Source organism: Brassica rapa, chromosome A06, assembly GCF_000309985.2.
Source record: "Brassica rapa cultivar Chiifu-401-42 chromosome A06, CAAS_Brap_v3.01, whole genome shotgun sequence".
Classification (NCBI taxonomy): Eukaryota; Viridiplantae; Streptophyta; class Magnoliopsida; order Brassicales; family Brassicaceae; genus Brassica; species Brassica rapa.
The window spans coordinates 21,536,029-21,563,922 of record NC_024800.2 but is presented as its reverse complement, the minus strand read 5'-3'; the positions used below and the strand labels follow the sequence as shown (position 1 = coordinate 21,563,922).

Here is a 27,894-nt window from a genome sequence, read left to right as displayed (position 1 = left end):
AAAAAAAAGGAAAAAGAAAAGTTTGGTTCTCGTGGACAAGGTTTTGGAATTGAAGACCACGGTTAAGATTCGAGGACGAATCTTTCCAACCCGGAGAGAATGATGCCGAGAGAATATTTAGGAATATTCTAATATTTTAATTATTTAAAGTTTTATTTATTATTAGGATAATTATCTTTATCTTTTAGGGTTTTTATGTTTTCTTATATATACTAGGGGTTGGCCCTCCCTACGGACGGGTGAGTTTCCATTAAAATTGTTTTATATTGGAAAAAAATTGAATTGTTTAAATATTTTGAAATTTTACTTTAAATTAAGTATAATAAATATAATTTATTTTCTAATTAGATCATATATATTTATTTTGTTAACGTTTGACTTTTATTTATAATTCTTACGTGTTTGGATTTTTATTGGTTATCAACTATATTTTATGACATTGCACTATTTTATTTTGAGTATTTATTTCAGTTATATTAAGAAGATAAAAAATATGAGACAATTTATTAATTTTAAAAAATTTATAACATGTGTCAAAATTTGGCATAGCCTTTGCAGATTAGAATCTTAGAAGAGAGATAGATTCTTGAAATTTATTTACTTTTTACTATGTATTGTTGGTAAATTAAGATATGTGGATAGAATGAATGATTCAAAATTTTGGTTGAATTGAGAATAGAATATGAATTATAAAGTATTTATGGGGTTAAATTTATTATAAATATAGTAGTAAATTAAATTTATTACTTAATTTTCTATTAATAAAGTATTCTAAAAACCATTATGCTGTAATTTTGTTATATGATCTGAAAATGAAAAAAGTCACTTGTTGTATTATTTTCAAATTGATGCATATATTTTTTTTAGGCGCCTAGTAAGGTATTTGTACCGTTTGTTTGGTCTGGTAATTTTTTGGGCTTATTATTGTACCAATATTCATATTCTTGTATTAATGGAATTGAGTTTTTGGGTTATATGTGTATATCCTTCTGCAAACTAAAAATTCAAACAGGGCAGACGACAATAATCAAGAATGTTTTAGAACTACGTGCATAATAGAAAAATACAGACAAATAGCATAAAGCTGAGAAGATAAATGTATAAAATTGTAGCTGTAAACAGAGCTTCTGATAGTGATATAATAACATGTACAGTAATTGATGGTCACCTGTGATGCAGTGGTAAGAGTATCACGTATTGGTGTAGAATAACTCGACTGACTGTGGAGGTGTAAAATGACAGTACATAATCCTCTAATTTTGAAAACTGTATGGAAGTTGGGTGAGTCTAGAATATGTACATGTGGCTCAGAATGCAAGACATATGCATTAAACACTTAGACGGTACCAGACGGTGGCTTATGAATGCCCTCATATTTTGTGGGAGTTGAGGGAGATACCACAGAGATGTAACATTTTCTGCAGGGAAAAATAATTGGTTGGGTAAAACAAAAATTGGAGCAAATAACGTTGGTCATTTTCTTTAAGAACAAACTGACGCTGGCTAGCGACACAGTTGTCGAAGTAAAAGTGTGCCCCAAAGGTAGCATTGAGAAAAAGGCGACTTGAGAGTAAAAAGAAAAACCCCAAGTTGTAAGATGATGTGTAGCAGAGTTTATTTACAAATCAGTTTGAGAAAAATGTTTACCATTGATGTTGTCGCCAGAATTATCTTTGGCTCCACACCAGAGGCAGCTAATTTGTTATTGAGTAGGTTGGTTAGGACATCAAAAACACTCAGACACGTGGTTGTTTCCCTGTAGTGTAAGGAACATTAACAGAATTATAAACTTCCAGTACTAACAATACCATATCCCCATAAACATCATCAATGGTTTTAAATTATTAATACCTCTAAACCATTATACGTTGCGTGCTCTGTGTTTAGTCGTTCAAAGTTTTCTTTATGCTCCTAACTTTACCTATGACATCCTTACTAATAAAAGGAACCTTTTGAAGCTCCATAGAGCGTCCACATCAGCAAAAAAAAACTTCTCTCAAAAGATGACACGTGGCATAAAATATAATTTTACACTTTAATATTACTAATTTTCGCAAATTATAAATAATATGTAAACATACATCATAAAAAATAGAAAAACTATATTAAACATAAGTAAGATTACCATTTTTCACTTGAAAAAAGATGGCTTATCTCCATAATGTAACATTACCATTTTATAAAAAAAAAACATTATATATAATTTCGAAAATAATAAATATATGTAAACATACAACATAAAAAATGGAAATACTACATTAAACATATGTAAGATTACCATTTTACATTTTTAATTTAAAAAAAAAAAATATGTAAACATACAACATAAAAATCCTTACTAATAAAAGGAACCTTTTGAAGCTCCATAGAGCGTCCACATCAGCAAAAAAAACTTCTCTCAAAAGATGACACGTGGCATAAAATATAGTTTTACAGTTTAATATTACTAATTTTCGCAAATTATAAATAATATGTAAACATACATCATAAAAAATAGAAAAACTACATTAAACATATGTAAGATTACCATTTTTCACTTGAAAAAAAGACGGCTTATCTCCATAATGTAACATTACCATTTTATAAAAAAAACAAAAAACATTATATATAATTTCAAAAATAATAAATATAAGTAAACATACAACATAAAAAATGGAAATACTACATTAAACATATGTAAGATTACCATTTTACATTTTTAATTTAAAAAATAATAATATGTAAGCATACAACATAAAAAATAGAAAAACTACATTAAACATATGTAAGATTACCATTTTTCACTAAAAAGAGACGGTTTATCTCCATAATGTAAAATTACTATTTTGTAAAAAAAACATTATATATAATTTCGAAAAGAATAAATAATATATAAACATACAACATAAAAAAAATGAAAATACTACATTAAAAATATGTAATATTACCATTTTACATTTAAAAATAACAATAATATGTAAACATACAACATAAAAAAAATAGAAAAACTACATTAAACATATGTAAGATTTTCATTTTTCACTAAAAAAAAGCGGCTTATCTCCATAATGTAACATTACCATTTTATAAAAAAAGAAAAAAAACATAAATATAACTATTTGACTATTTGTCCAACTTCTTCTATTAAACATTGCCGTTTTACATTAAAAATGTAAAAATACATTAAGATTTAAACATCTATCTTAAAATATAAAATATAGATATTAACTAAATATAAAGTATAATAAAGAGAAAATACTCAATATATAGAAAAATAAATAATAAGTAAATTTTATAAATATATAAATATACGAATTATATATACAATAATAAGTACATGCACAATTTTTAAAAAATGGAAAGAGTACATTAAATATTAAACATCAATCTTAAAATGTAAAATATAGATATTAAGTAAAAAGAAAGTATAAGAAAAAAAAATACACAACTTAAAAACAATGGAAAAAGTATATTAAGATTTAAACATCTATCTTCAAATATAAAATATAGATATTACGCAAATAGAAAGTATAAGAAAAGGAAATACACAATTTAAAAAATGGAAAAAGTACATTAGTATTTAAACATCTATCTTAAAATGTAAATCTATCTTAAATTATAAAATTATTAGTAAATAGAAAGTATAAGAAATAGAAATACACAATATAAAGAAAAATAAATAATAAGTAAATATATAATATAAGAAAATACCCAATTTAAAAAATGGAAAATTACATTAAGATTTAAAAATATATCTTAAAATTTAAAATATAGATATTACGTAAATAGAAAGTATAACAAATGGAAATATACAATTTAAAAAAAAGGGAAAACCTACATTAAGATTTAAACATCTATCTTAAAATGTAAAATAGAGATATTAAGTAAATAAAAAGTACAAGAAATGGAAATACATATACAGGAAAATAAATAATTATTAAATAATATAAATATATAATATATGAATTATATCTATAATAATAAGTAAATACACAATTTTTTAAAAAAATGGAAAAAGTTCATTAAGCATTAAACATCTATCTTAAAATGTAAAATATATGATAAAAGTAAATACACAATTTAAAAAAAGGAAAAAGTACATTAAGATTTAAATATCTATTTTAAAATATAAAATATAGATGTTACGTAAATAAAAAATATAAGAAATGGAAATAAACATTTTAAAAAATGGAAAAAGTACATTAAGATTTAAACATCGATCTTAAAATGTACATCTATCTTAAAATGGTAGTAAATTATATCAAAATGAAAATACCTCATTAAACAAAAAAAAATTAAAAATGTATAGTTTTACATCAAGAAAGTCCCTATAAAACTCATTATTCCATCAACCTCACACTATCAAGGAAAACTTCAAAGCACTCGAGCAAAAAAATGGTTCTACCATCAACTCTTGCCGTCCCAAAAACCTTTAATGATCTTGAAAGAGATTTTTTATAACAACAAACTTTTTGTTAGGTGGATTCATTGTTGGGAAACCCGCAACTTTCAAAAACCAAACTTATTCATGGGAATTGAATTGCTTTTCATAGACTCAAAGGTATTCTTACAAATTTAAATTAATCTAATCCATAATTTTATTGTTAATATTCGTACTAGCTCTTTCATGATCAAACCATTACAGTTAATAATCATTCAAGCGTTTATCCCGAAACACTTCCTTCCTCGCTGAATCAGGTATTGGTTCATGTTGGTTTAGTATTGTTTTTGGTTTATTAACCGGTTTAGGATGGTCCTATTGTAAATATAATTTAAGTTGGTTTAGCATATATTATGCTTAAAATAACTTAAATTAAATAATAGTAATATTATGCTTAAAATATAATTTTAGAGAGTTTTCAAATATAGTTTACAGAACATATAGGGGATGAATTTAATTTATTAAATTCGTTTATTACTTAAAACTAAGTTTTTTAAAAAACATACTGAGTTATAAATATGAGTACAACATGAAGACAAAAATATAAATATTTGATTTTCAAGATAAGAAATTCAGCTTTTATTCAGTTACTCAATATATAATATCTTAAATGTTTTTTTAAATATACATAATTTATATATATAGATTAATCTTTCAAACTTAAACTAATATATTATATATGAATAATGTTTTTAAATAAAAATAATTTCTGATTTAAAAAAAATAAAAACAACAAATGGTTATTTTCAAATAATGGATGTAATTTACATTATACTATCATTTAACAAGTATTAGATACTTTTTGATATATCATTATTTTCTATTTCCGGACAACAATAAATTGTTAAACATCAATATCATCTAGGTTAAGTATACGAACAACACAAATTCAAACATCACAAAAAATATTTACATAAACATTATAATACAATAATTTAATCAAAAAATACAATTAAAAAACAATATTCAAAAGAATAGTTATATACTTAATATTTGAAAATCAAAGATATTTTGCTAAAATTTTACTTACCTGGCCAAGGAGATCGTCCATCTTTTTACGGATCGATAGATTGTTGAGCATGTGGTCGAACCGAAAATACTCTGCAGTTTAATTAAATATCTAAAACATTTATTCAAATACTCAACAGATAGTTTTGCTAAATATGATAACTAGATAGCCAACAAAATTACAAAAAATATTTAAACAGTAAAAAATATGTTACTTTAACGTGTTAAAATTTAAAAATAAATTTTAATTATGACATGCATCTTAACATTTATATAAATATATATCATAAACTAAATATAAATAATTTAACAACTTAAATTAAAAAAAAAAAAAATCCCGGGCGTAGCCCGGGTTAATCCCTAGTATGCATCAAAACAGGAGGAAAAAGAACAATCAAATAGAGGCATCTAAAGTATCCAATGACACTTTAGTTCTCAAAACTTGAAGCGACTCACCTGGTAATTAACTAAGAGGATGTATCCAATTCCGTGTACCAGCACTCTCATCGGAGGCGTTATGCGGGAGGAGTTGGGGGAGAGGAAGATAATCGATGAAGGGATTGAGACGGCGATTAGGGTTAAGGGGGAGAAGGAGTGATTTTTAGAACACGGGATTAAGCGACATATCTATCAAGAGAGGCTCTGTATTGGGCTGCAAGATGTTTAAATGGGCTGGAAAGGTAACTTAACTTTTTTATTCCAAGCCCAGTCCGGTAATGACATGGCAGAATAAATGGCTGAGAATATTTTGCCCATGTGGCATCCTTTATAACATCCAAAATTAGTCTCTTTTATATAGTGGGATAGTCTTTGAGGCTATGGTTTTATGTAATTTATGAATTGATGATTTATTAATAAAATTGAGAGTTCTCTCTTTGTTGTTCCTTGCTTTCGGTAGATCATTGGTGATCTCAACGAATTTAAGAAGACATTGATCTTAGGCATTCTTAGACTAAATAAGATCTTTGTGATTATCCTAGTTTTCCGGGTATTCTAAGAATCAACGGATCTCTAGTTCTATCTTATAAGGCTTCCGCTACATCAGTGTGACAGAGGCTAAAACAGCATTGTTGTTGTTAGCGTTGGTTTGGGTGTTGGAACGGTTGATTTTGTGGATTGGTGGCTATACTATATGGTTGTGACGATTGGTATGGTGAGGATCGTTAAAGGGTGTTTAGGTTTTGGAATGGTCTTGCTATTCGAACAAGTTAGTAGAAGTGATCCACGTGAAGTTTCTACTGTTACTCTCGTCTCTACAGCTTCACATGTTCACTATGAAGAAAACGAAGGTGACACTAAAGTGTAAGTCAAGTCACTAGTTGAATTCGTTTATTTTTTTTGTTCTACACCTAATATAAAGGTTCAAGTTGATATTTGTAATGCGAAAGATGTTAAACATCTTAATACTATAAAGATTATATGATAAATATTTTGATTAAAACAGGCTTTACATCACATTTCAATAGAATCTTAAAAGATACCACTAGCACACACTACTAAAAAGTATTGTGTTTCGGTTTAGGTTCCTCCGTTTGTTTATAAGACAATTTAAAACAAATTGATTAAAAGAACAAAACACTGAGTGAAATGGTGCAGATGGCAGGCAAAGTTAGGGGTTTGGTCTGAGAATAGGATACGTCGGTCACTACTGTTGGGCCCTTTTGTTCTTCCCCGTGACAAGAGCCTCAACGATTCTGCCACTTCTCGGGTTGACTTCCGAGTCAAGCATCAAATATCACATTTGGCTCGGACATATCTGAAACTTTCTCTTCCTCGTTCACACCGTCGCTTTCCTTATCTACTGGGCCATGATCAATAAGTTGATTGGAGGTATCCGTTATTTCTAACTCCATCTTATATTTTTAGTATTGTTAACAAATCAAAATTAATTTAAAAAAAAGGATGTTATGTAGCTATTCTATTCCGAAACTGATATTTTAAAATAATTTTTTTGGTTCTTATACATGTGAAGGCGTTTGCATGGAATCCGACATATGTGCCTAATCTAGCCGGTACAATAGCGATGGTGATTGGAATAGCCATGTGGGTGACGAGTTTACCATACTACAGACGAAAGAAGTTTGAGATTTTCTTCTACACTCACCATCTATACGGTCTCTACATAATATTCTACGTGATCCATGTTGGAGACTCGTGGCTATGCATGATCTTGCCCAACATCTTCCTCTTCTTCATTGACCGCTACTTGAGGTTTTTGCAATCCACCTAGAGATCTAGACTTGTCTCAGCTCAGATCTTACCTTCAGACAATCTCGAGCTCACTTTCGCCAAAATACCAGGTTTATATCTAGTTCATCCATTTACGTTTACGTTCAAATGAAACCACAACAGTTTTTTTTTAAACGCTAAATGAAATATTCTAATTTACTTTTTAAGGTCTACAGTTTGCAGAATTTTTTAATACAATTTTTTCAAGTGTTGAGTTTATTCAATGTAAGCATAACCAAACACAAATATTTTCGGTTGAAACAATCAAAACTATAGTCGTGTTTGATTTAAACGCAAGAACAATAAACTTGGGCTAGAGTGCCATGTTTAAGAGAGAGAGATGCTTCACGTTTTCAACCAAATTATTCTAACACATTGTAACAATCTAACTATAGGACTACATTATACACCAACGAGCATATTGTTTCTACATGTTCCGAGCATTTCCAAGCTTCGATGGCATCCATTCACAATAACTTCAAGCAGCAACTTGGAGAAAGATACACTGAGTGTTGTCATCAGAAGACAAGGAAGTTGGACTAAGAAGCTTTACACCCATATCTCTTCTTCCATCGATTCTCTGGAGGTTTCTACTGAAGGTCCTTATGGCCCTAACTCCATAGATTTGAGGCACGAGTACTTACAAGGTCTTCATTCAGTTTCTTACCATTATGTTTTCTAAATCGTTCTCATTTTGTAAAGGCATGACTCACTGATCCTGGTGAGCGGGGGAAGTGGAATTACTCCCTTCATTTCCGTTATCAGAGAACTCATATTCCAGAGCCAAAGCCAAAGCCCAAAACTACCAGATGTTCTTCTTGTTTGTGCCTTTAAACACTACCATGATCTTGCGTTTTTAGACATAATATTCCCATCAGATATTTCAGTCTAAGACATTTCTAGGCTGAATCTGCGGATCGAGGCCTATATAACACAAGAAGACAAGAAGCCAGAGACAGATAATGATCACAGATTTTTGCAGAAAAAGTGGTTTAAACCGCATCCTCTAGACTCTCCCATCTCACCTGTCCTTGGACCCAACAACTTACTCTGGCTCGGAGTGGTGATCTTATCATCATTTGTCATGTTTCTCTTGCTCATAGCGATTGTCACACGCTATTATATATACCCTGTTGATCATAACACAGGAAGTATCTACAATTTCTCCTATAGAGGGCTCTGGGACATGTTCCTAGGTTGCGTCTGTATTTTCATTGCTTCAAGCATAGTTTTCTTGTGGCGCAAGAAACAGAACAAGGAAGGAGAAAAAGAGTCCAAGAAGCAAGTACAGAGCGTAGATATTCAGACGCCTACGTCTTCTCCAGGTTCATGGTTCTGCGGCCACGAGAGAGAGCTCGAGAGCGTTCCGTATCAGTCTATAGTACATGCCACTTCAGTTCATTTCGGTTCCAAACCTAATCTGAAAAGTAAGTCATCTTGCATGCCCACAAATGGTTTATTTGAATGTACATATAAACATGAATATGATAGTTGAACGCTACTGTTTTGCAGAAATTCTGTTTGAGGCAGAAGGTTCAGAAGACGTTGGAGTGATGGTGTGTGGGCCAAGAAAGATGAGGCATGAGGTGGCAAGGATATGCTCATCTGGTTTAGCTAAAAACCTTCACTTTGAGGCAATTAGTTTCAACTGGTGATTGATTCAATGTTCTAACTATGTTATTTTATATTGTAATATGATCCTGTGGTGTTTATTATGATTTGCTGTTTAATTTTCTCTTAATGCAATGCAAAAATGGAATATTAATATATACTTATGTTATCCAGCATCCACATCATTATCAACATCATTTATGGGATCATCATCGTCTCGCGGTGGTTGAGGGATAACAATATTTTTGAAGAGCTTGTGAGTTGTGGCTAACTAAAAGTCTTGAGGGTTAAGCATGCTAGAAACATCACTTTTCTTTATTTACTGTCCATAAAATTAGAAATTGAGAAAATAATTCTTCCCAATTATATAGACGTGATCTATCTGTGATTTTTTATCATCAAAAGGCTTTGTGTCACAATAAAAAAATACATACTTAATATCAGAACATTTTTATGTTAGTTTTGTTTCAATGTGATCATTTGACTTCAAAAATTACCTATTTTGTAATTTCCCAGCTGGGTTAAAAAAACACTTGATAAAAAAAAAATCAACTCATGCAAATAATTATTCAAACACAAATGGATTAACCAACATAAATAAAAATAAAATAGAAACAGAAATGGATGTACTACCAGCATTACAACCACACTTGACATAGAAAAAAAAAACAATACAACCACATACAGTATACAACAAATGGCATATATGTTGAGAGCGGCACGGTTTAAGTGTCGAGATATTTATTTGACCATCATTTTGTGATGAATTACTCCACAGTGATGTTTTTAAATGGGTATGTCTTCAATGAACAAGGAGACGATGTGCTCTTTCAGGAACTCAGGGTGGGTGTAACAATCTTGGTACCTATAGAATACATCGACGACACGGCATAGGTTAAAAATTCGCATCAAAAGAGGGAAAGGACATGAGTGAGGCCTCATTAGCTCTTGGTTCATGTCTTTCCATGCATCAGAAAGCATGATATTTATTCCTTCCACTGCTTGTTCCTTGGAAACACCAAATTGCTTCATATAGCAGTCAATAGCCGTTGCTACATGCTCCCTTTTTCGTTCAAACTGCAAACCATAATATATTTGTCAAATGTATTCAATTTTTTTTTTGTCACTAAAAATACTTCAAATTAAATTAGGCATAAAGCCCAGCCCATGAGGGGTCCATTACAAAATAGATAATCTGAGGGTTTGTTTAGCCAAAGCATCGGCATCCTCATTGCTCTTCCTAGCAATATGAGAAAAAGAAGTTGAAACAAATGCAGATGATAGAAGGTGGATATCCTTGACGATTCCCAGAAGTTCCTTCCTCTGCTTCTTGTCGTTAATTGCTCCAATGAGCGTTAAGTTGTCGGAGTGAAGCCTGAGATTCGCAATCTCTTGGTTTCCTGCCAAACGGAGTCCCTCTCTGACTGCTAAAGCTTCAGCTATCAGTGGTGAGGCGACGTGATCCTGAAACGATGATCCTCTGGTAATTTCCTTCCCCAAATCATCCCATAATATCCAAGCTAACCCGGCTCTGCAAGAGATTGAGTCCCACGCCGCATCTGTCTTGATCGTTATGATGGTAGAGAGAGGGGGAATTGGCACCATCTCTATATTCGGGCTTGGGCGCAGGTGAGTATGATGTTGATCTAGGTTGGTGGCTTTAGGATTCTTCAGTTGCGCTGCTCCCCATTCTCTAGCTAGAGCTAAACTTCTTGATGCTGTTTCCTCAGGTGAAGATGGTTTGCCTTCGAAGACAAGCAAGTTCCAGTCTTTCCAAATAGTCCAACACACCCAAGGGAATACGTTTGTTGTTACTCCTGTGGGGGGAGACAGATTGATGTACGAAACCGGACCACTGCTGTAGGGAAGGTGTCTGCTGCAGCTATGTGAACTGCTTCTTTAAGAGGTATTCTAGACCAGACTTCCTTTGCAAACGGACACAAGAGGAAAATATGTAAGGGAGATTCAACTTCCTTGCATCTTGGGCATCTCACATCTGTGATGCCTCTTCTCTGCAGATTTTCTCCTAGAGGGATCGCGTCTCGGAGCACCGACCACAGGAACGTCTTTAGCTTGGGGGAACAAGATAAGTTCCACACGTCCTTAATCCAATTAAACTCGTTTGGTGATACTACTTCCCTTTGTCCTCTCGACCCGTTTGCAACTGAATTGTATCCGGATTTTGTTGTGTAGATACCTGAAGGCAGGGGGTGCCAGATGAAACTGTCTTCAGCTCCTACTTGACTTGGTTGTAGACTCAAGATTCTCTCCTTGAACTCAGGAACAAATTTTGCAATTCTCTCCGTATTCCACTTCATATCATCGGTGAGTAGATCCGAGACTCTCATGTCCAGAGCTTCTTCTTGTATAGGTCCGCATATCTTCACTTGCTCATCTAAGGACAGCCATGAGTCGCTCCAAATCTTTGTTGTCATACCATTTCCAATGGCTTTTCCTAAGTTCTCCCGTAACAGGTTTCTTCCTTGTATAATCCCTCTCCATCCATGAGAACAAGTTGCCGGGAGCTCAACAGTCAGGAAGTTCTTTTTATAGCAATACTTGCCACGAAGTACTCTTGCCAGTAAGCTATCAGGTACAGTGATAATCCTCCACGCAATCTTAGCCAGTAGTGCCTGATTAAATAACTGAATGTCTCTGAATCCAAGTCCTCCCTCAGCTTTTGATTTAGTTAGTTTACTCCATGCTACCCAACTCATCTTCCTTTTGTTATCTGATCCATCCCACCAGAACCGTGTGAGAACCGATTGGATCCGCTTATACATACTCATTGGAAGCTCAAAACAAGACATTGGATAGGTTGGGATTGCAGTGAGGACCGCTTTCAACATAGTCAATTTACCGGCCTTGGAGAGGCGTTTTGATGACCAACTCACTGCTCTCTGTCGAATTTTATCCACAATGGTTGTGAAGAGGTCTCTCTTGCGCTTTCCAAAGTTCTCAGGTACTCCCAGGTACTTTCCTTCTCCTCCCTCACTTGAGATTTCTAGAATTCTTTTTACTTCCTTTTTGTTTGCTGGAGGGGTTTGCTTGGCGAAGGTGATCGCTGATTTGTTTTTATTTATTTGTTGCCCTGAAGCTGCTTCATAACTTGTCAGTATCTCTTTTAGTTGTTGGCAGGAAGCTGGAGATGTGGAGCAGAAGAACATTGTATCATCAGCAAATAGCAAGTGGTTTACCCGTGGGCTTCCTCGTGCGACTCTCACTCCCTGTAAGGTTCCTTCTCTTGCTGCCTTTTTACACAAGCCTGATAGAACCTCTCCACATAAAATAAATAGGTAGGGTGAGATAGGATCCCCTTGTCTGATGCCTCTACTTGGTTTGACTAGTCCATACACACTGTCATTGATTAGATAAGAGTAGGAGACTGTAGAAATACACTCCAGAATCCAGCCTATCCATTTACTGTGAAAACCGAGCCTCTCCATGACCTTTGCCACAAAACTCCACTCCAGCCTATCATAAGCTTTAGACATACCAGTCTTCACTGCCATGGAGCATTGTTTTTTAGCAGTAGTTGTTTTAAGATAATGCAACACTTCATGGGTAATCAGAACATTGTCTGTGATCGATCTCCCGGGTATGAATGCTGATTGGTTCTCAGATATGATGGAGCTCAGTACTTTCTTGAGTCTTAGGGATAGCAGCTTTGATACGATCTTGTAATAAATGTTACAGAGCGCTATGGGTCTGAAATCTGCTGCTGTTGTTGCTTCCAGGTTCTTCGGGATCAATCTTACGTACGTATGATTGACTGTCGCAGCAAGGGTTCCTGTCCTGAAGAACTGCTGGATCTCCCGACATATTGCTGGGCCGGTTATCTCCCAGTTTGATTGGAAAAATGCAGCTGAGAATCCATCTGGGCCAGGGGCTTTATCCGGGTGGATGGCGAAGGTAGCATCCTTTATTTCCTTACAGGTTGGGTTCGCAGTTAACATTACGTTCTGTTTTTCAGTAATGCAGGGACTCAGGGCCTCCTCTATAATATGCATTCCATCCGAAGGTGAAGACGTGAAGAGCTTGTTGTAGTAGTCACAGAACACTTTTGAGATTTGCTCCTCTTCGTAACAAGGCAGACCATCATCATCCTCTATAACTGACATCCTGTTTTTTGCCTTTCTTCCTTTTGTAGAGGCGTGGAAGTATCCCGTGTTTGCATCTCCCAATGATAACCATAGCTGCCGGCTTCTCTGCTTCCAGAAGTTCTCCTCCTCCTTGTAAGTGAGCATCAGTTTCTCATTTATCTCTCTAATTAGCGCATCATTTGGGATAGGGTCTGACATCGCCACGTCAAGATCCTCCTTTAACCTTTCTAGAGCTTGTCTACTGTTCTCATAAAAGATTTTACTCCATCTACAGATAGCTTTGCGACATAGAGACAGTTTTTCCTCAACCTGAAGGTGAGAGTTGCTTTCCCATACCTGCTTGACAATCTCTTTGATCTCCTGATTGTCTTTTAGTCTTCTATCAAACCTGAAGATTCCATTCCCCCTCTTTTGTCTAGTGTCCAGGAACGAGATCAGTGGGCGGTGGTCAGAGCCCTCATAGCGCAGGTATTGGCTTCGGAAAGAGGGGAAGATGTCTGACCACTCTGTGTTACAAATGGCTCTGTCTAGTCTACATTGGACCAAGTGAGAGTGTCTTTGTCCTCTCCAAGAAAGGAAACTTCCGCTGTGCCTTAGGTCGAAGAGGTCATGTGTGGATAGGAAGGTTCTAAATGCACTGAAAGTACCCTCCGCTCTGTCAGGTCCTCCACACTTTTCTGAGTTGTCAATAAGTTCGTTGAAATCCCCTGATAGGAACCAAGGAGAAGAGTTGTCCCCTTGTAGCCTAGATAGAGAATCCCATACTATTTGTCTTCTTGACTGATCTGGTTCTCCGTAGACAAAGGTTGAGTGGAAGGAAGCACCTTTAAAGGAGATGTTTGTATCAATGTAGTTCTTAGTAGCTGAATTGACTGTGAGAGCAATGTCACTTTTCCAGATCAGAATGAGGCCCCCACTTCCTGGTACTTCTGGTGGCACCGTAAAATAGTTTTGAGGGTTGAGCCATTGTAGTTGTTGCAGGGTTTTTTCATCTGAGTTTTTTGTTTCCATTAAGAAGATAATGTCGGGTTTGTTTCTCTTGTGTATCTCCTTAAGTCTCTGGACTGTTGCGGAACTCCCCAAACCGCAACAGTTCCAGCATGCTATGACTAAGGAGCCGGGTGTGGAGCAACCCGAAAATCCTCCTTCTCTCTGGTCATTGCAGGGATGAGTTGGATCGCTGGGTTACTCGTCCGAGAGGCACCTTCGATGGCTGTTTTGGTGGAATAGTTCCTATTCTGCACTGCACGGCTTCTTCTAGCAGGTAGATTCCATAGACTTGATAAGTTTCTCTTTTTGGAGCTAGCTCCCCTCAGTATATTTGGGCTACCAGCAGATGATCTTGTGGTTGCAGGTTTCATCCTTCTTCTGCGTGGGGTCTCTCTTCCTTTTTCCTCTATTCTGCGAGTATCTTGGTTGTGAGCTTCAATCATTGCCTCTGAAGGATCGTTTCCCATAATCACTTCATTATGGCTTGGGTGTATCACAGGGAGTGAGCTTGATGCCATGATTGCTGCTACTGTTTCTTCTACTTCCCCACTTGCTTCTCCCTCGATTACTCTCTGACGTCTTGCTGCTGCTTCATTTGGGTCCGTACAGCTGAGGTACTGGTTTGTAGCTTCCTGTATATCCTCTAGAACTTGCTCTGCAGTTTGAGTCTGAGGGCCTGTGGTGTGTGTGATTACAGGGGGGGGGGGGGGGCTCAGTGCCTTGGGGGTGAAACTGTGTGGTCAGAAGACGGTTCACAGTCTCCTCCATTTCACCTCGTGCATCTCCAGCAAGGACTCTTATGCGTCTTGCCGCCGCTTCAGTTGGGTCCTCACAACTCAGGTACTGTCTCGTATACTCTTGCAGCTGTTCCATGATCTCTTCTCTGGTTTGGTTTTGGAGGTTTACGTCTAGATTCTGTAAAGTTTGCTCTTGTGGAACAGGGGGAGCAGGAGCTTGTCTTGTAGATGTTGGGGTTGATTCCTTTTGTCTTGTATCAAGGCTCTGTTTGACTCTCCACTCCCTTACGTCCCTCTGAGGGAACAAAGGTCCTCTACGGGATGATTCGTAGGGATGATGTCTTCTTTGTTTGGTGTATTGGGGGGAGTAGTACTCTGCTTTGTCTTGAGGCTCATGATGACTCCTTCTAGCGTACATCTGGTGAGGTGAGACTTGTTCCTTCAACGGTGGGGGGTTTCTGGTATGTCGGGTGCTAATTCTTTCTCCATATCTTCTCCCATGGCGGTCCACTCGTTTACCGAAGTCGTTGTGGGAACTATACTTCTCCACGTTTTCACCTATAACCCGTTTGGGCTGATTATCAGATCGATATTCTCCCTTGGTCTCTTTTGGTGGAATATAGCTTTCCACTTCAGGTTCCAGATCTTGACGCTTTTGTTGATTATCTTTTCCTGGCAGAGGAGGGCATACCTCGCTTCTGTGGGAGAGGCAGAAGATGGAGCAGTGATTTTCCAAACACTCATACTCCAGGGTAATCTTACTCTCTTCTCCTGATTCATACTCAATGATATACTCTTTGGTGAGAGGTTTGAGGCCATTTACCAACACTCTAACCCTCGCAGAAGTCTTCGTGAGTTCGTATTTTTCATAGATTCCCAGCTCCTTTCCAATGTTAGAGACCATAGTCTCATGCCATAAATGTAGTGGTAGGCCCTTTATGCGAACCCATAAAGGAATGAGAGAGGGAAACGTCTCTGAGATGATTGGTTCCCATTTCTGAATGATAACCATCCAGTAACCGAAATGGTAGGGTCTGTTATCTAAGACATCTCTCAGGTCTTCTTCCTTCTCAAATCGAAACTGAAAGCAGTTATGGCCTAGATCTGACCCTACGACATCTCCCTGTAAGTTCCATTTCCTTGGGAGAGAGGTAATGAGCGTCCTTATCCTCTGTTCTTGCGGGTTTGTAAGCCTCCCAATCAGTGTTAGTGAGTTATCTTCAATCAGCGCCGAGGTATCCAGAGATGGAGCTCTGATTCTCTTAACCTGAGGTTCAGCGTGGTCAGAGGCTAAACCCTTGCCTTTCTCAGCCGCAGTAAGTCTTCTTGCCATAGCTTATGGTCGGCTTCGAGGTCGTAAAAACTTACTAGGTTTCAGGATTGTTGCTTACAGAACACGGCTAACGTCAACAGAATCTTCGCTTGCAAGGGGTCTTGAAGAATCAAGGACTTGCAGCCAAGGTTCTTCAGTGTAGATTGTAGAAATTTTCTGCTTGGTTGTTGTTTCTTGGAGGATGCTTCTTTTGGCAAACTTTTAGGGTTGATGGGGTTGCGTAGTGGTTTTGATTTGAAAAAACTTTCTAAACAGAGAAAGTTTAGAGAGTTGTCACCATCCTTGGTACCCGTGAAGCCTTTTCCTTGTCAACGCCTGGGGACTCGTGCCTGGGAGAGAAATCTCGACCAGCGCCTATTTCCACCTACGCCTTATGTATTCAATTAATAAACATATATATACAGTTAGGACTATACAAACTCGTTGATTCTGAAATTGACTTATATGTATGTACACTAGTAGAAAGCAACATTCGTTTGAATTTTTAAGAAATTACTTTATTAGTATAAATATACACTACAAGAAAACAGCGTAATTCTGACGGAAAATGAAATCCTCGGAATATTCCGACGAATTTCCGAGAAAATTCTGAGGAAACCCAAAATTGGGTTTCCTCGGCATTTCCTCGGAATATACCGATGAAATACCGAGGAAATCATATTCCTCGGAAAACACCGACGAATATCCGACGATTCAGGGGTTTGTTTTTAGGGTTTCTGTTTCCTCGGAAAAGCCTCGGAATATTCCAGGAAATTCCGAGGAACACTTGTTTTTCCTCGGAATTTCCTCGGAATATTCCGAGGCTTTTCCGAAGAAGTAGGGTTTTTAAACCGAAAACAACGTTTTGCGGTTTGAATAACACTTATATAACCCTTATTAAGTGTCTTAGACTGATTATGAAGTCAAAAAGTTGTTTCTTACCCTATAATAAACACTTTTCCGATTGTATGAACGAAATCCCCACAACATAAGAGAAACACTTATACACTTTAATGAACGGTAAAGGGAATACTTACAATTCGTTTTGAAATTTTGTTATTTCATGGTTTATGATCATCTATACAAAGATTCTTCAATGGTATGCATTGCATTTGTATAAAAAATGATATAGGGCAAAAAAATTTGATGTTTTGAAACCCCAAACATGTGTTCCTCGGAATTTCCTTGGAATATTCCGAAGAAATTCCGAGGAACAATATAAACCAATAGAAATACATGCACAGGATATTCTTTTTCCTCGAATTAATGAAAATATTCCGAGGAAATTCCGACGGATATTTAAGTGGCCGTCGGAATTTTCTCGGAATATTTTCATTTAACCGGGCAAACAAGCCGCCAAATATTTTGCGAAAATTGAAATTGAAAATACCGAGGAAATTCCGACGGATAGTTTCCGTCGGACCCTAGGTTTTATAGACACGAAACACTTCTTCTTCCCCATTTCTCTCTTCTTCCTCCGGCGATCTCTCTCTTCTTCCGGCGATCTCCCCTTTCTCTCGCGACGATCTCTCCGGCGAATCCTCTCTATTCCTACACAAATCATGTAAGGACCCTATCTCACTCTCTTAGGTTCTATTTGTTAGGTTTTTAAGTAGATTTGATGATTTTAGAAGTTTTTTGATAGATTTTTGTTAGGGTGATTGGTTAGGATTGTGATTTGATTGTGTAATAGGTTTAGAATTGTGATTTGGTTGGATAATTTGTTGTGTTGAATTGATTTAGAACTTTTTTATAAATTTTATATTATTTTTGTATTTATAAAATCGATTTTTGATTTTATAAAACGTTTTTTGTATATAAATTCGATTTTTGGATTTATAAAAGATGATTTCATATTTATAAAAATATTTATATTTATTAAAACTAATTTTGTATTTATAAAACATTTTTTTGATTTATAAAAAGTATTTTATTATTTTTTGTATTTATAAAAAATATTTTTAAATATACAAAGCGTTTTTTGTATATAAATTCGATTTTTTGATTTATAAAAGATGATTTCATATTTATAAAAATATTTATATTTATTAAAACTAATTTTGTATTTATAAAACATTTTTTTTATTTATAAACACTATTTTATTATTTTTTGTATTTATAAAAACTATTTTGTATTTATAAAAAGATGATTTCATATCTATAAAAATATTTATATTTATAAAACTAATTTTGTATTTATAAAACATTTTTTTGATTTATAAACACTATTTTATTATTTTTTGTATTTATAAAAACTATTTTGTATTTATAAAAAGATGATTTCATATCTATAAAAAATATTTATATTTATAAAACTAATTTTGTATTTATAAAACAATTTTTTGATTTATAAACACTATTTTATTATTTTTTGTATTTATAAAAACTATTTTGTATTTATAAAAAGATGATTTCATACTGTTTACATTGTAAATGAATGATGAACCTTTTTTGTGCAATTTTATAAAGGAGTAATGGCGACGGCGACAGCGACTCTAGGGTTTTGAGATGAGAGTCGATTCACGAAGATTGGATGTTATTGGATTCACACAAGGAGAAACTAGAGGATTTCTAAAGATCAAGGCAAGCCATGGGAAGAATCAGAAGGAATATGGTTTTGGTTTTCTAATGGAAATTCGAGGATACGAGATCCTTTTGTGCGGTAACAAACGAATCAATTTCGAGGGGATTAATGATTGGTTTCGATGGATTTCCTTGGGATTCTTTGGTTCTCAGATCAGATCAGAAGATGGGAAGAACATGTGGGGCTCAATCAGAGTCAACTTGCCACAATATACAATACATGACTATATGAGGAGGGCGGCATTCTCGTACACAGGTATGTTAAGGAAAGAGGGAGTGGCGGTAAGAGTTTTAACCTGGTGGGATTTGGTTAGGATTTCGTGGATATTGGTTAGAATCTGTCCAGAACAAGCACATGGCTGTTCATATTTAATTGTGATAGATGATTCTAAGGTTTGTAGGCTTCCTGGTAAAGGGATGGAGTGGTTTCATGGAAGGACTTTTACACTCTTTGAGCTTTATAAGGATCTTCTTGCTGGAGAATTAGGTGGTTTAATTTCTTTTAAGAGAAGCGTAGCTATGCTCTTTGGTATTTTGCAGTTGGATTGTGACCTCGATCTCATTAAGTTAAGTGTGTCTGGTGGGAACATACAAATGCGTACCAGATGCGTTCAGTGCTATCGGAGCAAGGAGGTATTAACTTATTGGTACAAGCAGTCATGCCATGGGACTAGACAAATGCAGAGGATACGATCAAGCTTTTTTGGTGTTTGTCTGATCGCTATGGAAACATGGTTCATCCTAACTGTAGTTGACCTGCAAGGAGTGCATCCTAGGGGAGGAAGAAGCTTGAATGAGGTCTCTTTAAACACATTCAAATTTCTCGTAGTGAGGTTTCTCTTACAGCAGCGACGAGAATATTATGGAGCACTCGGGGATGATAATAGAGTTGTGATAATGAGGAATCATGGGAACATTTTTTTGGTGGCATTGGATGAAGGCTTCTTCAATAAGGATGTACGGGGTTCCTGGTGGGGTTTTTTAAAAAAATGGTGCATATTCGCAATGTATTGGTTTTTCTATAAACAGAAAGCGGCCTTTCTTTTAGTTTATGGTTTTTCATTTCAGGGTCTTTTAATAAGCTCTGTGAGCAGTTTATGGTTCAATGTTTTATTCTTTACCTGGTGTTCTAGCTTGGCTCCTCCATTGTATGAGTCAAAGTTCCTCTTTATGATTATTTTGTGGAATAAATTTGGTTTCCTAGGCTTGTGGTATGGGTGGTTCAATGTTCTTTTCTATATCTGGTGTTCAAGCTTGGCTCTTCAGTTGTATGAGTCATTATTAATCTTTATGATTATCTTTTGGAACAATATTGGTTTACATGGCTTCTGGTATGGGGGTTTCATTATTTTTGAGAAGGAACAGATAGGAGATACGTTTAATGGGAGTGTAAAGCCTTTTGGAAATATAGAGGAACAAGTCTCAACTATGGTTTCATCAGACCACAAGAAATTGGGAAGATTGGCCTACATTACGAGATGGAACATGATCGGAATGATTGTTTATGCATGGATATTGTCTTTATACATAACATTCCATTCACACAAGGAGCAAATTTACCTTAGGAATATACAGTTGTGGATTTTGGTGAGGGTTTCGAGAGTTTATGGTTTACTGTTTGAAGACTTTGTCAACATGATGTCTCCACAGGGAAAGATATTAACATGGGAATACTATTTATTTTATTTAATGGCTACTTATACAGCATTTAAGCAAGAAAATTATTTAGAGGAAGCGGGGGGTCGTGGAATTGTTCGATTTTACGAACAAAATGGTGGCCATCAGAATGTTGATCGTAGACGTTGGGGTTTTGGTTTACCTAGTTTTGGCAATTACTTGCGTAGTACGCAACTATGGTGGAAGTGGATTGTTGAGGTTAATATATTAGCGGGTATCATTAAACCTGTATTTACTGGCTCAAAGGAGCAATATAAATATTTTATATATGAATATTTTAAGTTGGAATTGTAGAGGACTAGGGAGTCATTGGACTATAAGTTATCTTCGGGAGATATGGCATCAACATAAACCAGATTTCCTATTTTTATCTGAAACGAAACAGGATTTTGAGTTTGTACAAAGATTCCAATCTCATTTTGGATATGATAGTTTGGTTACTGTAGAGCCAAACGGGAGAAGTGGTGGTTTAGCTCTTTATTACAATAAGGAGTATCAAGTTCAAATCTTATATTCTAGCAATAGAATGATAGATATCGAGGTAGTGGTCAAAGGAAAACAAGTTTTTCTTACTTTTGTTTATGGGGACCCGGTACAAAAGTTAAGAGAACAGGTCTGGGAGAGACTAACTCGGTATGGATTATCACGATCTGAACCATGGTTTATTATTGGAGATCTAAACGAGATTACTGGAAATCATGAAAAGGATGGGGGATCTCTAAGAAGTGCCACTTCCTTCATACCCTTTAACAATATGATAAGGAATAGTGGTCTACTAGAATTTCCGGCCCGCGGTAATAAATGGTCATGGCAAGCAAAGAGAGGTAAAGGAAAAGGAGCAATGACGATCAGATGTCGATTGGATCGGGCTTTGGCTAATGAGGAGTGGCATACACTTTTCCCATGTTCTTACACAGAATATTTGAGGATGGTGGGCTCTGATCATCGCCCTGTGATAGCTTTTTTGGAGGATAAGGTATTAAGGAAAAAAAGGGGTCAGTTCAGGTTTGATAAAAGATGGATCGGACATGAGGAACTTATGGAATCAATTGCGGCAGGATGGACAGGAAATCAGGAAGGACAACTGGAGGATTTTGTTACAAAAATTAATAATTGTCGTCATGAAATTTCATCATGGCGAAAGGATAATCAACTATACGGGAAGGACAAAATTAAAGATCTTCAACATGCACTTGAGGAGGTCCAGTCAGATAATAGTAGATCACAAGAGGACATCCTTGAGGTGTCCAGAAAGTTACAAGAGGCGTATAAGGATGAAGAGGAATATTGGCATCAGAAAAGCCGGAATATGTGGCATTCCTCTGGAGATCTCAATACCAAATTTTACCATGCTCTAACAAAGCAGCGTAGGGTCCGTAATAAAATAGTGGGACTCCATGATGACTTAGGTAACTGGATTACGGAGGAAAATGGGATTGAGAAGGTGGCGGTGGATTATTTTGATGGTCTTTTCAGTACTACAAACCCAACGGACTTTGATAATTTTCTGGATGAGATAATACCGTCTATTTCCCCCCCAAATGAATCAGATGCTATTGAGAACAGCAACAGAGGAAGAGGTTCGCCAAGCTCTATTCATGATGCACCCAGAGAAAGCGCCAGGTCCAGATGGAATGACAGCCATGTTTTTTCAGCATTCCTGACATATTATTAAAAAGGACGTGGTCGAGATGGTGAATAATTTCTTGGTTACAGGCAACTTAGATCCACGGTTAAATATTACTAATATTTGTATGATTCCAAAAGTAGAGAGGCCTACAAGGATGATGGAACTACGGCCGATAAGTCTATGCAATGTGGGTTACAAGATTATATCGAAAGTGCTGTGTCAACGACTGAAAATTTGCCTCCCCCGATTAATTTCGGAGACACAATCGGCTTTTGTTGCAGGAAGGTTAATTTCGGATAATATTCTTATAGCGCAGGAAATGTTTCATGGTCTGAGAACAAATAAGTCATGTCAAAATAAGTTTATGGCCATTAAAACGGATATGAGCAAGGCGTATGATAGGATAGAGTGGAGTTTTATTGAGGCCCTTCTTAACAAAATGGGGTTTGATCCTCGCTGGATCACTCTAATGGTGGAATGTATTTCTTCGGTTCAATATAGGGTCCTCCTCAACGGCCAGCCGCGAGGCCTTATAATTCCCCAGTGAGGTCTACGTCAAGGAGATCCATTGTCTCCTTATTTATTTATTATGTGTACTGAGGCTTTAATTGTGAATATCAAGAAGACGGAGAGGGTGAAACAATTAACCGGTATGAAGGTAGCGAGAGCTTGTCCGGCAATCTCTCATTTGTTATTTGCCGATGATAGCCTTTTCTTTTGTAAGGCAAATAGAGAAGAATGTCAAACTATTCTCAGGATTTTAAAAGAGTACGAGGCTGTTTCAGGGCAACAAATTAATTTTCAGAAATCCTCAATTCAATTTGGACACAAGATTGAAGAGTCCAGTCGGCAAGAGTTGAGAGATATTCTGGGTATTCAGAATTTAGGAGGAATGGGATCTTATCTAGGGTTACCCGAAAGCCTTGGGGGATCTAAGGTCCAAGTGTTTGGGTTTGTTCAAGAACGCTTGAATAATGGGGTAAATGGATGGACTTTTAGATATTTTACTAAAGGTGGAAAGGAGGTGATCATTAAGTCGGTGGTTACGGCTCTGCCAAATCATGTCATGTTTGTTTATCGATTACCAAAAGCTACAGTTAAAAAACTAACAAGTGCAGTAGCTCAATTTTGGTGGAGTCCAGGAGGGAGCACAAAAGGCTTGCATTGGAAATCATGGGATAAGTTATGTCTCCCTAAAGACAGTGGTGGTTTAGGTTTTAAGGATCTTATGGATTTTAACACGGCGATGCTTGGAAAGCAATTGTGGAGGCTGATTGAGAAGCCAAACACTCTTTTCTCTAGAATCTTTAAAGGACGGTACTATAGGAATGCTTCACCCCTTGAACCGATCCGATATTACTCCCCGTCATATGGCTGGAGAAGTATGATCTCTGCTAGATCTCTGGTTTGTAAAGGACTAATTAAAAGGGTGGGAACAGGTTCATCTATTTCGGTATGGAATGATCCTTGGATCCCAGCCACTCGCCCGAGACCAGCAAACAAAAATTTTCACAACAGTTACCCGGATCTCACAGTGGATTCCCTCATTAATTTGGAATCCCGAACTTGGAATCTTGAGGCAATTAAGGCTTTGGTGGATCCTCATGATGCACAAATTATTGAAAGTATTCCATTAAGTAAACATCAGATGGAAGATAGGAATGGATGGCATTTCACTAATAATGGAAAATATTCGGTCAAATCAGGGTATCAAGTGGAACGGGTCTATCCTGACAAGGAAAAACCACCAGAATTTTATGGACCCACAGTGGATACGTTAAAAGCTTTCTGTTGGGAAGTGCGGTGCCCGCCGAAGTTAAAGCATTTTTTATGGCAACTCCTTTCAGGTTGTATAGCGGTAATGAAGAATCTTCGGGGGAGAGGACTACAAGGGGATATTTGTTGTTCTAGATGCGGAGACCCGGAGGAATCAATAAATCATGTGTTTTTTGAATGCCCTCCAGCACGTCAAGTGTGGGCATTATCTAAAATACCATCGAATCCAAATTCTTTTCCTACTTGTTCGTTTTTTGGTAACATGGATCATCTTTTTTGGAGAGTTACTCCAAAGATGGATGACCACCAATTCGCATGGATATTATGGTATATATAGAAAGGTCGGAACAATAAAGTTTATAGTAATCTGGATATTGATCCAAGGGAAACACTTAGATTAGCAGAAGTAGAATCGACACTTTGGGCTGAAGCACAGGTAATCACTGATCAAAGAAGGGAGAGGCAAGTGCAGACCATACCTATATTAGAAACTACAGGACGATGGTGTTTTATAGATGGTTCGTGGAAAGAGAAGGAACTATTTTCGGGACAAGGATGGTATAGTACCTTACCGGGTTTTGATGGTTTATTGGGAGCAAGGAATGTAAGGGCGTGTCTATCACATCTTCACTCGGAGGTGGAGGCGTTGATTTGGGCAATGGAATGTATGAAAAACTTACGACAATTTCAGGTTACGTTTGCAACGGATTGTTCTCAATTGGTGAAGATGGTTTCGGAACCAGAAGAATGGCCAGCATTTGAAAGCTACCTGGAAGATATCAAGCTTTTATGAAGAAGCTTCATCAACTCAGACGTCGTCCATGTACCCCGAACGGAGAACCTAAGGGCGGATAGCTTGGCACGTTGTGCTAGGAAACAACCGTCTTTCGTCGTTCATATGGATGCAGAGTTGCCGATTTGGTTTACAGAGTCAATATGAGTCTGTGAATGTGTTGCTGTCAAAAAAAAAAAAAAAGATGATTTCATATTTATAAAAATATTTATATTTATTAAAACTAATTTTGTATTTATAAAACATTTTTTTATTTATAAAAACTATTTTATTATTTTTTGTATTTTAAATATGTTTTCTATTTCAATTTTAATTTTATATTTTCGAATTTCAATTTAAAAAAATAAATTTATAATTTTTTTTTTAATTTTGGAAATATTCCGAGGAAGTGTATCCCTCGGGATATTCTGACGACATCTTCCTCGGAATATTCCGAGGACTTTCCGACGAACTGGTGGTCCTCGGAGTTTCTTCGGAAATTCATTAATTTCCTCAGGATTTCGTCGGAAATTTCCGAGGGATTTCCGAGGAAACATGAATTTCCGAAGAGTTATTTCCGAGGACTTGTTTTGTCGGTATGTCATCGGAATAACGTTATTCCGACGACATACCGACGATTTTTTCCCTTGGTATGCCGCTGTTTTCTTGTAGTGATATTTTTCTAAAGAGAAAAGAAATATCGGATTTTGCGAATAGTATAAATACATATGTAAGGATTGTAAACTTATCATTCACATAATTAATATACAAACCTTAAACATGTATTTGATTCGATTGGTTTTGCTTCATTTGCTTCCTTATAACTTAATTCGCGTTTGGTCATTGACAAAATTCAAATAATAAAATATTAATTGCTCACCTCGTAGCTAGAAATGTCATCTGTGAATCGACTGATTTTCTCTGAAGCTACCCTAATTTTAGGGTTTGAGCTTAACCATTCAAAAGCATCAAGATTTGCGACATCTCCCATTCCTGCGAAGGTCATTGCAATCAAGGGATAGTAACCGGAACTCACTATCGCATTCTCTTTATACTCGTCAAATGTAGCAGTGTACTCTTCTTTCAACCACTTTGCCTCTTGCATATATCCATTCGCCGTTGTCTTCAACTGATTGTAAGTAATTCATCAGGTCTGAATATATATATATATATATATATATATAAAACAAAATGATATTGAAGGTTGATTCTTGTGGTCTTAACTGATTTCTTAAGATGAAAGCCACAACCTGACCTTCCTTCGTTCTCAAATTCCTCATCAAGTTTTTCATAGAAATCTACCATGATACGGTACACGTACTTCATGCTCTCAGGTATCATGTTAGGCGGAGCGGGAAGCCACCTATTAAAGCCAACCATATCGTATTAATCATAGCCATAAAGAAAATTAAAATTCTACAGTACATGGTTTATTGTATTTTAATTTTTGTTTTGCAAATGGAGTACTTTTCTATTGCATCTGAGAAAATCTCAAGTTCCTCCATTGTGCCATAGGCATCATACGTATCATCAAGCATTGTGAATATGATTAGTGCAACAGCTGTTTTAACTCGTGCTTGAGAATATTGAGGCTCGAAATATGCCCCAATTGACCACAAGTACGCCTCTGCTACTCTATGCCTTGTGTATGTTACTTTAGATTTAATTTCCATTTCTTCGTACCACCTGAATTGTAATGGTAAAAAAAAGATCAACTTCATGTCACATACTACTTACATGCGTTGAGTAGCTCATATAGTTACCTTGTTACGCAAGCAAGCTCTGTGCGGTGCAATATTTGGAGCATATTGAAATCTATCTTTGCAAACTCAAGTAAAACTGCGTCACGCTTCTCTTCTGCCTCGTAGTATGATATATATTTCCTCGTTTCTATCCTTGAGATGCCTCTGTGGTAAGGATGCTTTAGAGCATTTTTGATGCGTACTGCAAGATGCTGGGGGATAGATTGAAAAGAAATCTCTTTTAAGTGACAGCTTGAAAAAGCAAGAGCTTGGTCGATGATATCTTCTCCATGAGTGTTCCATTGTGAAGCTTCATACAAGCTTAATATACCGCTTGTATCTGCCACTAAGTGTTCTTTAAACTTCCCATCCTCGCTCTTGAACTTCTCAAACACATCTTGAGAGTATACATTTTAATTGGTTTAAATGAAAATAATCAAAAGTTGGCAGTGTTCTTCATTTATATATTTTTATCTGAAACATATATATTAAAAAATTAAAATAATTACCAGCAGAAAGTTTGAATCCGAATTGCCTGAAAACTTGGAAAAGCAACCCAACAGTATACAAATCGCACTCATCATGCCGTATCAACCGATTAAAATCAAGACTATCAAATGAATTTCCCAACTGCTCTATGATGTCTATCTCAAAGTGATAGGAGACACCAAGGCGAGATAGAGAGTCGATGAACTTGATGTTCTCTATGGGATTCACTTTTGAAGCCATAAACGATTCCTTCACAGCCTCCTTTAGAGTCCTATGCTTTTCTTTTGACGTATCAGTACTTCCCTATACGGAAATGGAGGAATGTGAATGCATGAGTGAATCAACTGAAAAAAATCACAATAGGCTGAGGATGCCAATGCATGTTATAAAATGCAATGCTTAAAGTGAATAATATGAAAGAATATACGTACAAGCTCAGATTTTGAGAAATGAGTTAAGAGATCTTCCCAGATGTTTGCGGAATAATCAGCTAGCGGACGGTGGACTTCACTCTCCATGCTCATGTTTACGCTAGCAATTACTTGTGTTTTTAGAATGCTTTACCAAAACGAGTGAGCTCTATATATATATATATATATATATATATATATATATATTAGAAACTCGAGGGAAGTTGTAATACATTATACATGGATGAATTTTTTTATATATTGATTAGATATAAAATTAATATTTAAATGATAGACTAAACTTATTTTATTTTCATAAATATAAAATTAACCAATAAACATTTATTCAAAAATAAAATAGTTAACATATTTTAAACTTTTATATCTACCACTACATTATATTTT

The 27,894-nt window shown here is 35.8% G+C and overlaps 2 protein-coding genes and 1 pseudogene across 5 annotated transcripts; 2 read left to right on the top strand and 1 right to left on the bottom strand.

Moving 5' to 3' along the window:
- The first annotated feature begins 6,560 nt into the window (after positions 1-6,560).
- On the top strand, positions 6,561-9,441 carry LOC103874797 (annotated as a pseudogene).
- A 360-nt stretch (positions 9,442-9,801) lies between these two features.
- Positions 9,802-27,649, bottom strand: LOC103874257 (alpha-humulene/(-)-(E)-beta-caryophyllene synthase). 4 transcript variants are annotated; one of them, XR_004448607.1, is made up of 8 exons: positions 27,511-27,649; positions 27,100-27,382; positions 26,612-26,987; positions 26,316-26,534; positions 26,073-26,211; positions 25,729-25,977; positions 24,846-25,032; positions 10,218-10,345 (listed from the first exon to the last, which is right to left on the bottom strand). XR_004448607.1 is itself a non-coding variant. In XM_033273622.1 (7 exons), exons 1-7 carry the CDS (start codon positions 27,601-27,603, stop codon positions 10,055-10,057), a joined length of 1,650 nt encoding a protein of 549 aa, XP_033129513.1. In that variant the 5' UTR covers positions 27,604-27,649; the 3' UTR covers positions 9,802-10,054. The 4 variants fall into 4 exon arrangements, 2 of the variants coding, with proteins under 2 accessions (XP_033129513.1, XP_009150920.2); XR_004448606.1 differs by lacking the exon at positions 10,218-10,345 and adding an exon at positions 17,182-17,961; XM_033273622.1 differs by lacking the exon at positions 24,846-25,032 and having other exon boundaries at positions 9,802-10,345; positions 26,073-26,189; positions 26,294-26,534.
- LOC103874255 lies at positions 18,875-20,207 on the top strand. Its single transcript, XM_033273658.1, has 2 exons — positions 18,875-19,480; positions 19,584-20,207. The coding sequence occupies exons 1-2, from the start codon at positions 18,919-18,921 to the stop codon at positions 19,631-19,633; spliced, it is 612 nt and encodes a 203-aa protein (XP_033129549.1). The 5' UTR covers positions 18,875-18,918; the 3' UTR covers positions 19,634-20,207.
- Positions 27,650-27,894: the final 245 nt, after the last annotated feature.

What these genes read in the sequence shown, in the direction of transcription:
- LOC103874255 (XM_033273658.1), top strand. Translation starts at nt 18,919, where the DNA reads ATGAGAGTCGATTCACGAAGATTGGATGTTATTGGATTCACACAAGGA. An exon ending in TCTTCTTGCTGGAGAATTAG is followed by an intron (nt 19,481 to 19,583) that starts GTGGTTTAATTT and finishes TGGTGGGAACAT; the next exon opens with ACAAATGCGTACCAGATGCG.
- LOC103874257 (XM_033273622.1), bottom strand. Translation starts at nt 27,603, where the DNA reads ATGAGCATGGAGAGTGAAGTCCACCGTCCGCTAGCTGATTATTCCGCA. An exon ending in CGGATTCAAACTTTCTGCTG is followed by an intron (nt 26,988 to 27,099) that starts GTAATTATTTTA and finishes TATACTCTCAAG; the next exon opens with ATGTGTTTGAGAAGTTCAAG. An exon ending in GCTTTCATCTTAAGAAATCA is followed by an intron (nt 25,978 to 26,072) that starts GTTAAGACCACA and finishes ACTTACAATCAG; the next exon opens with TTGAAGACAACGGCGAATGG.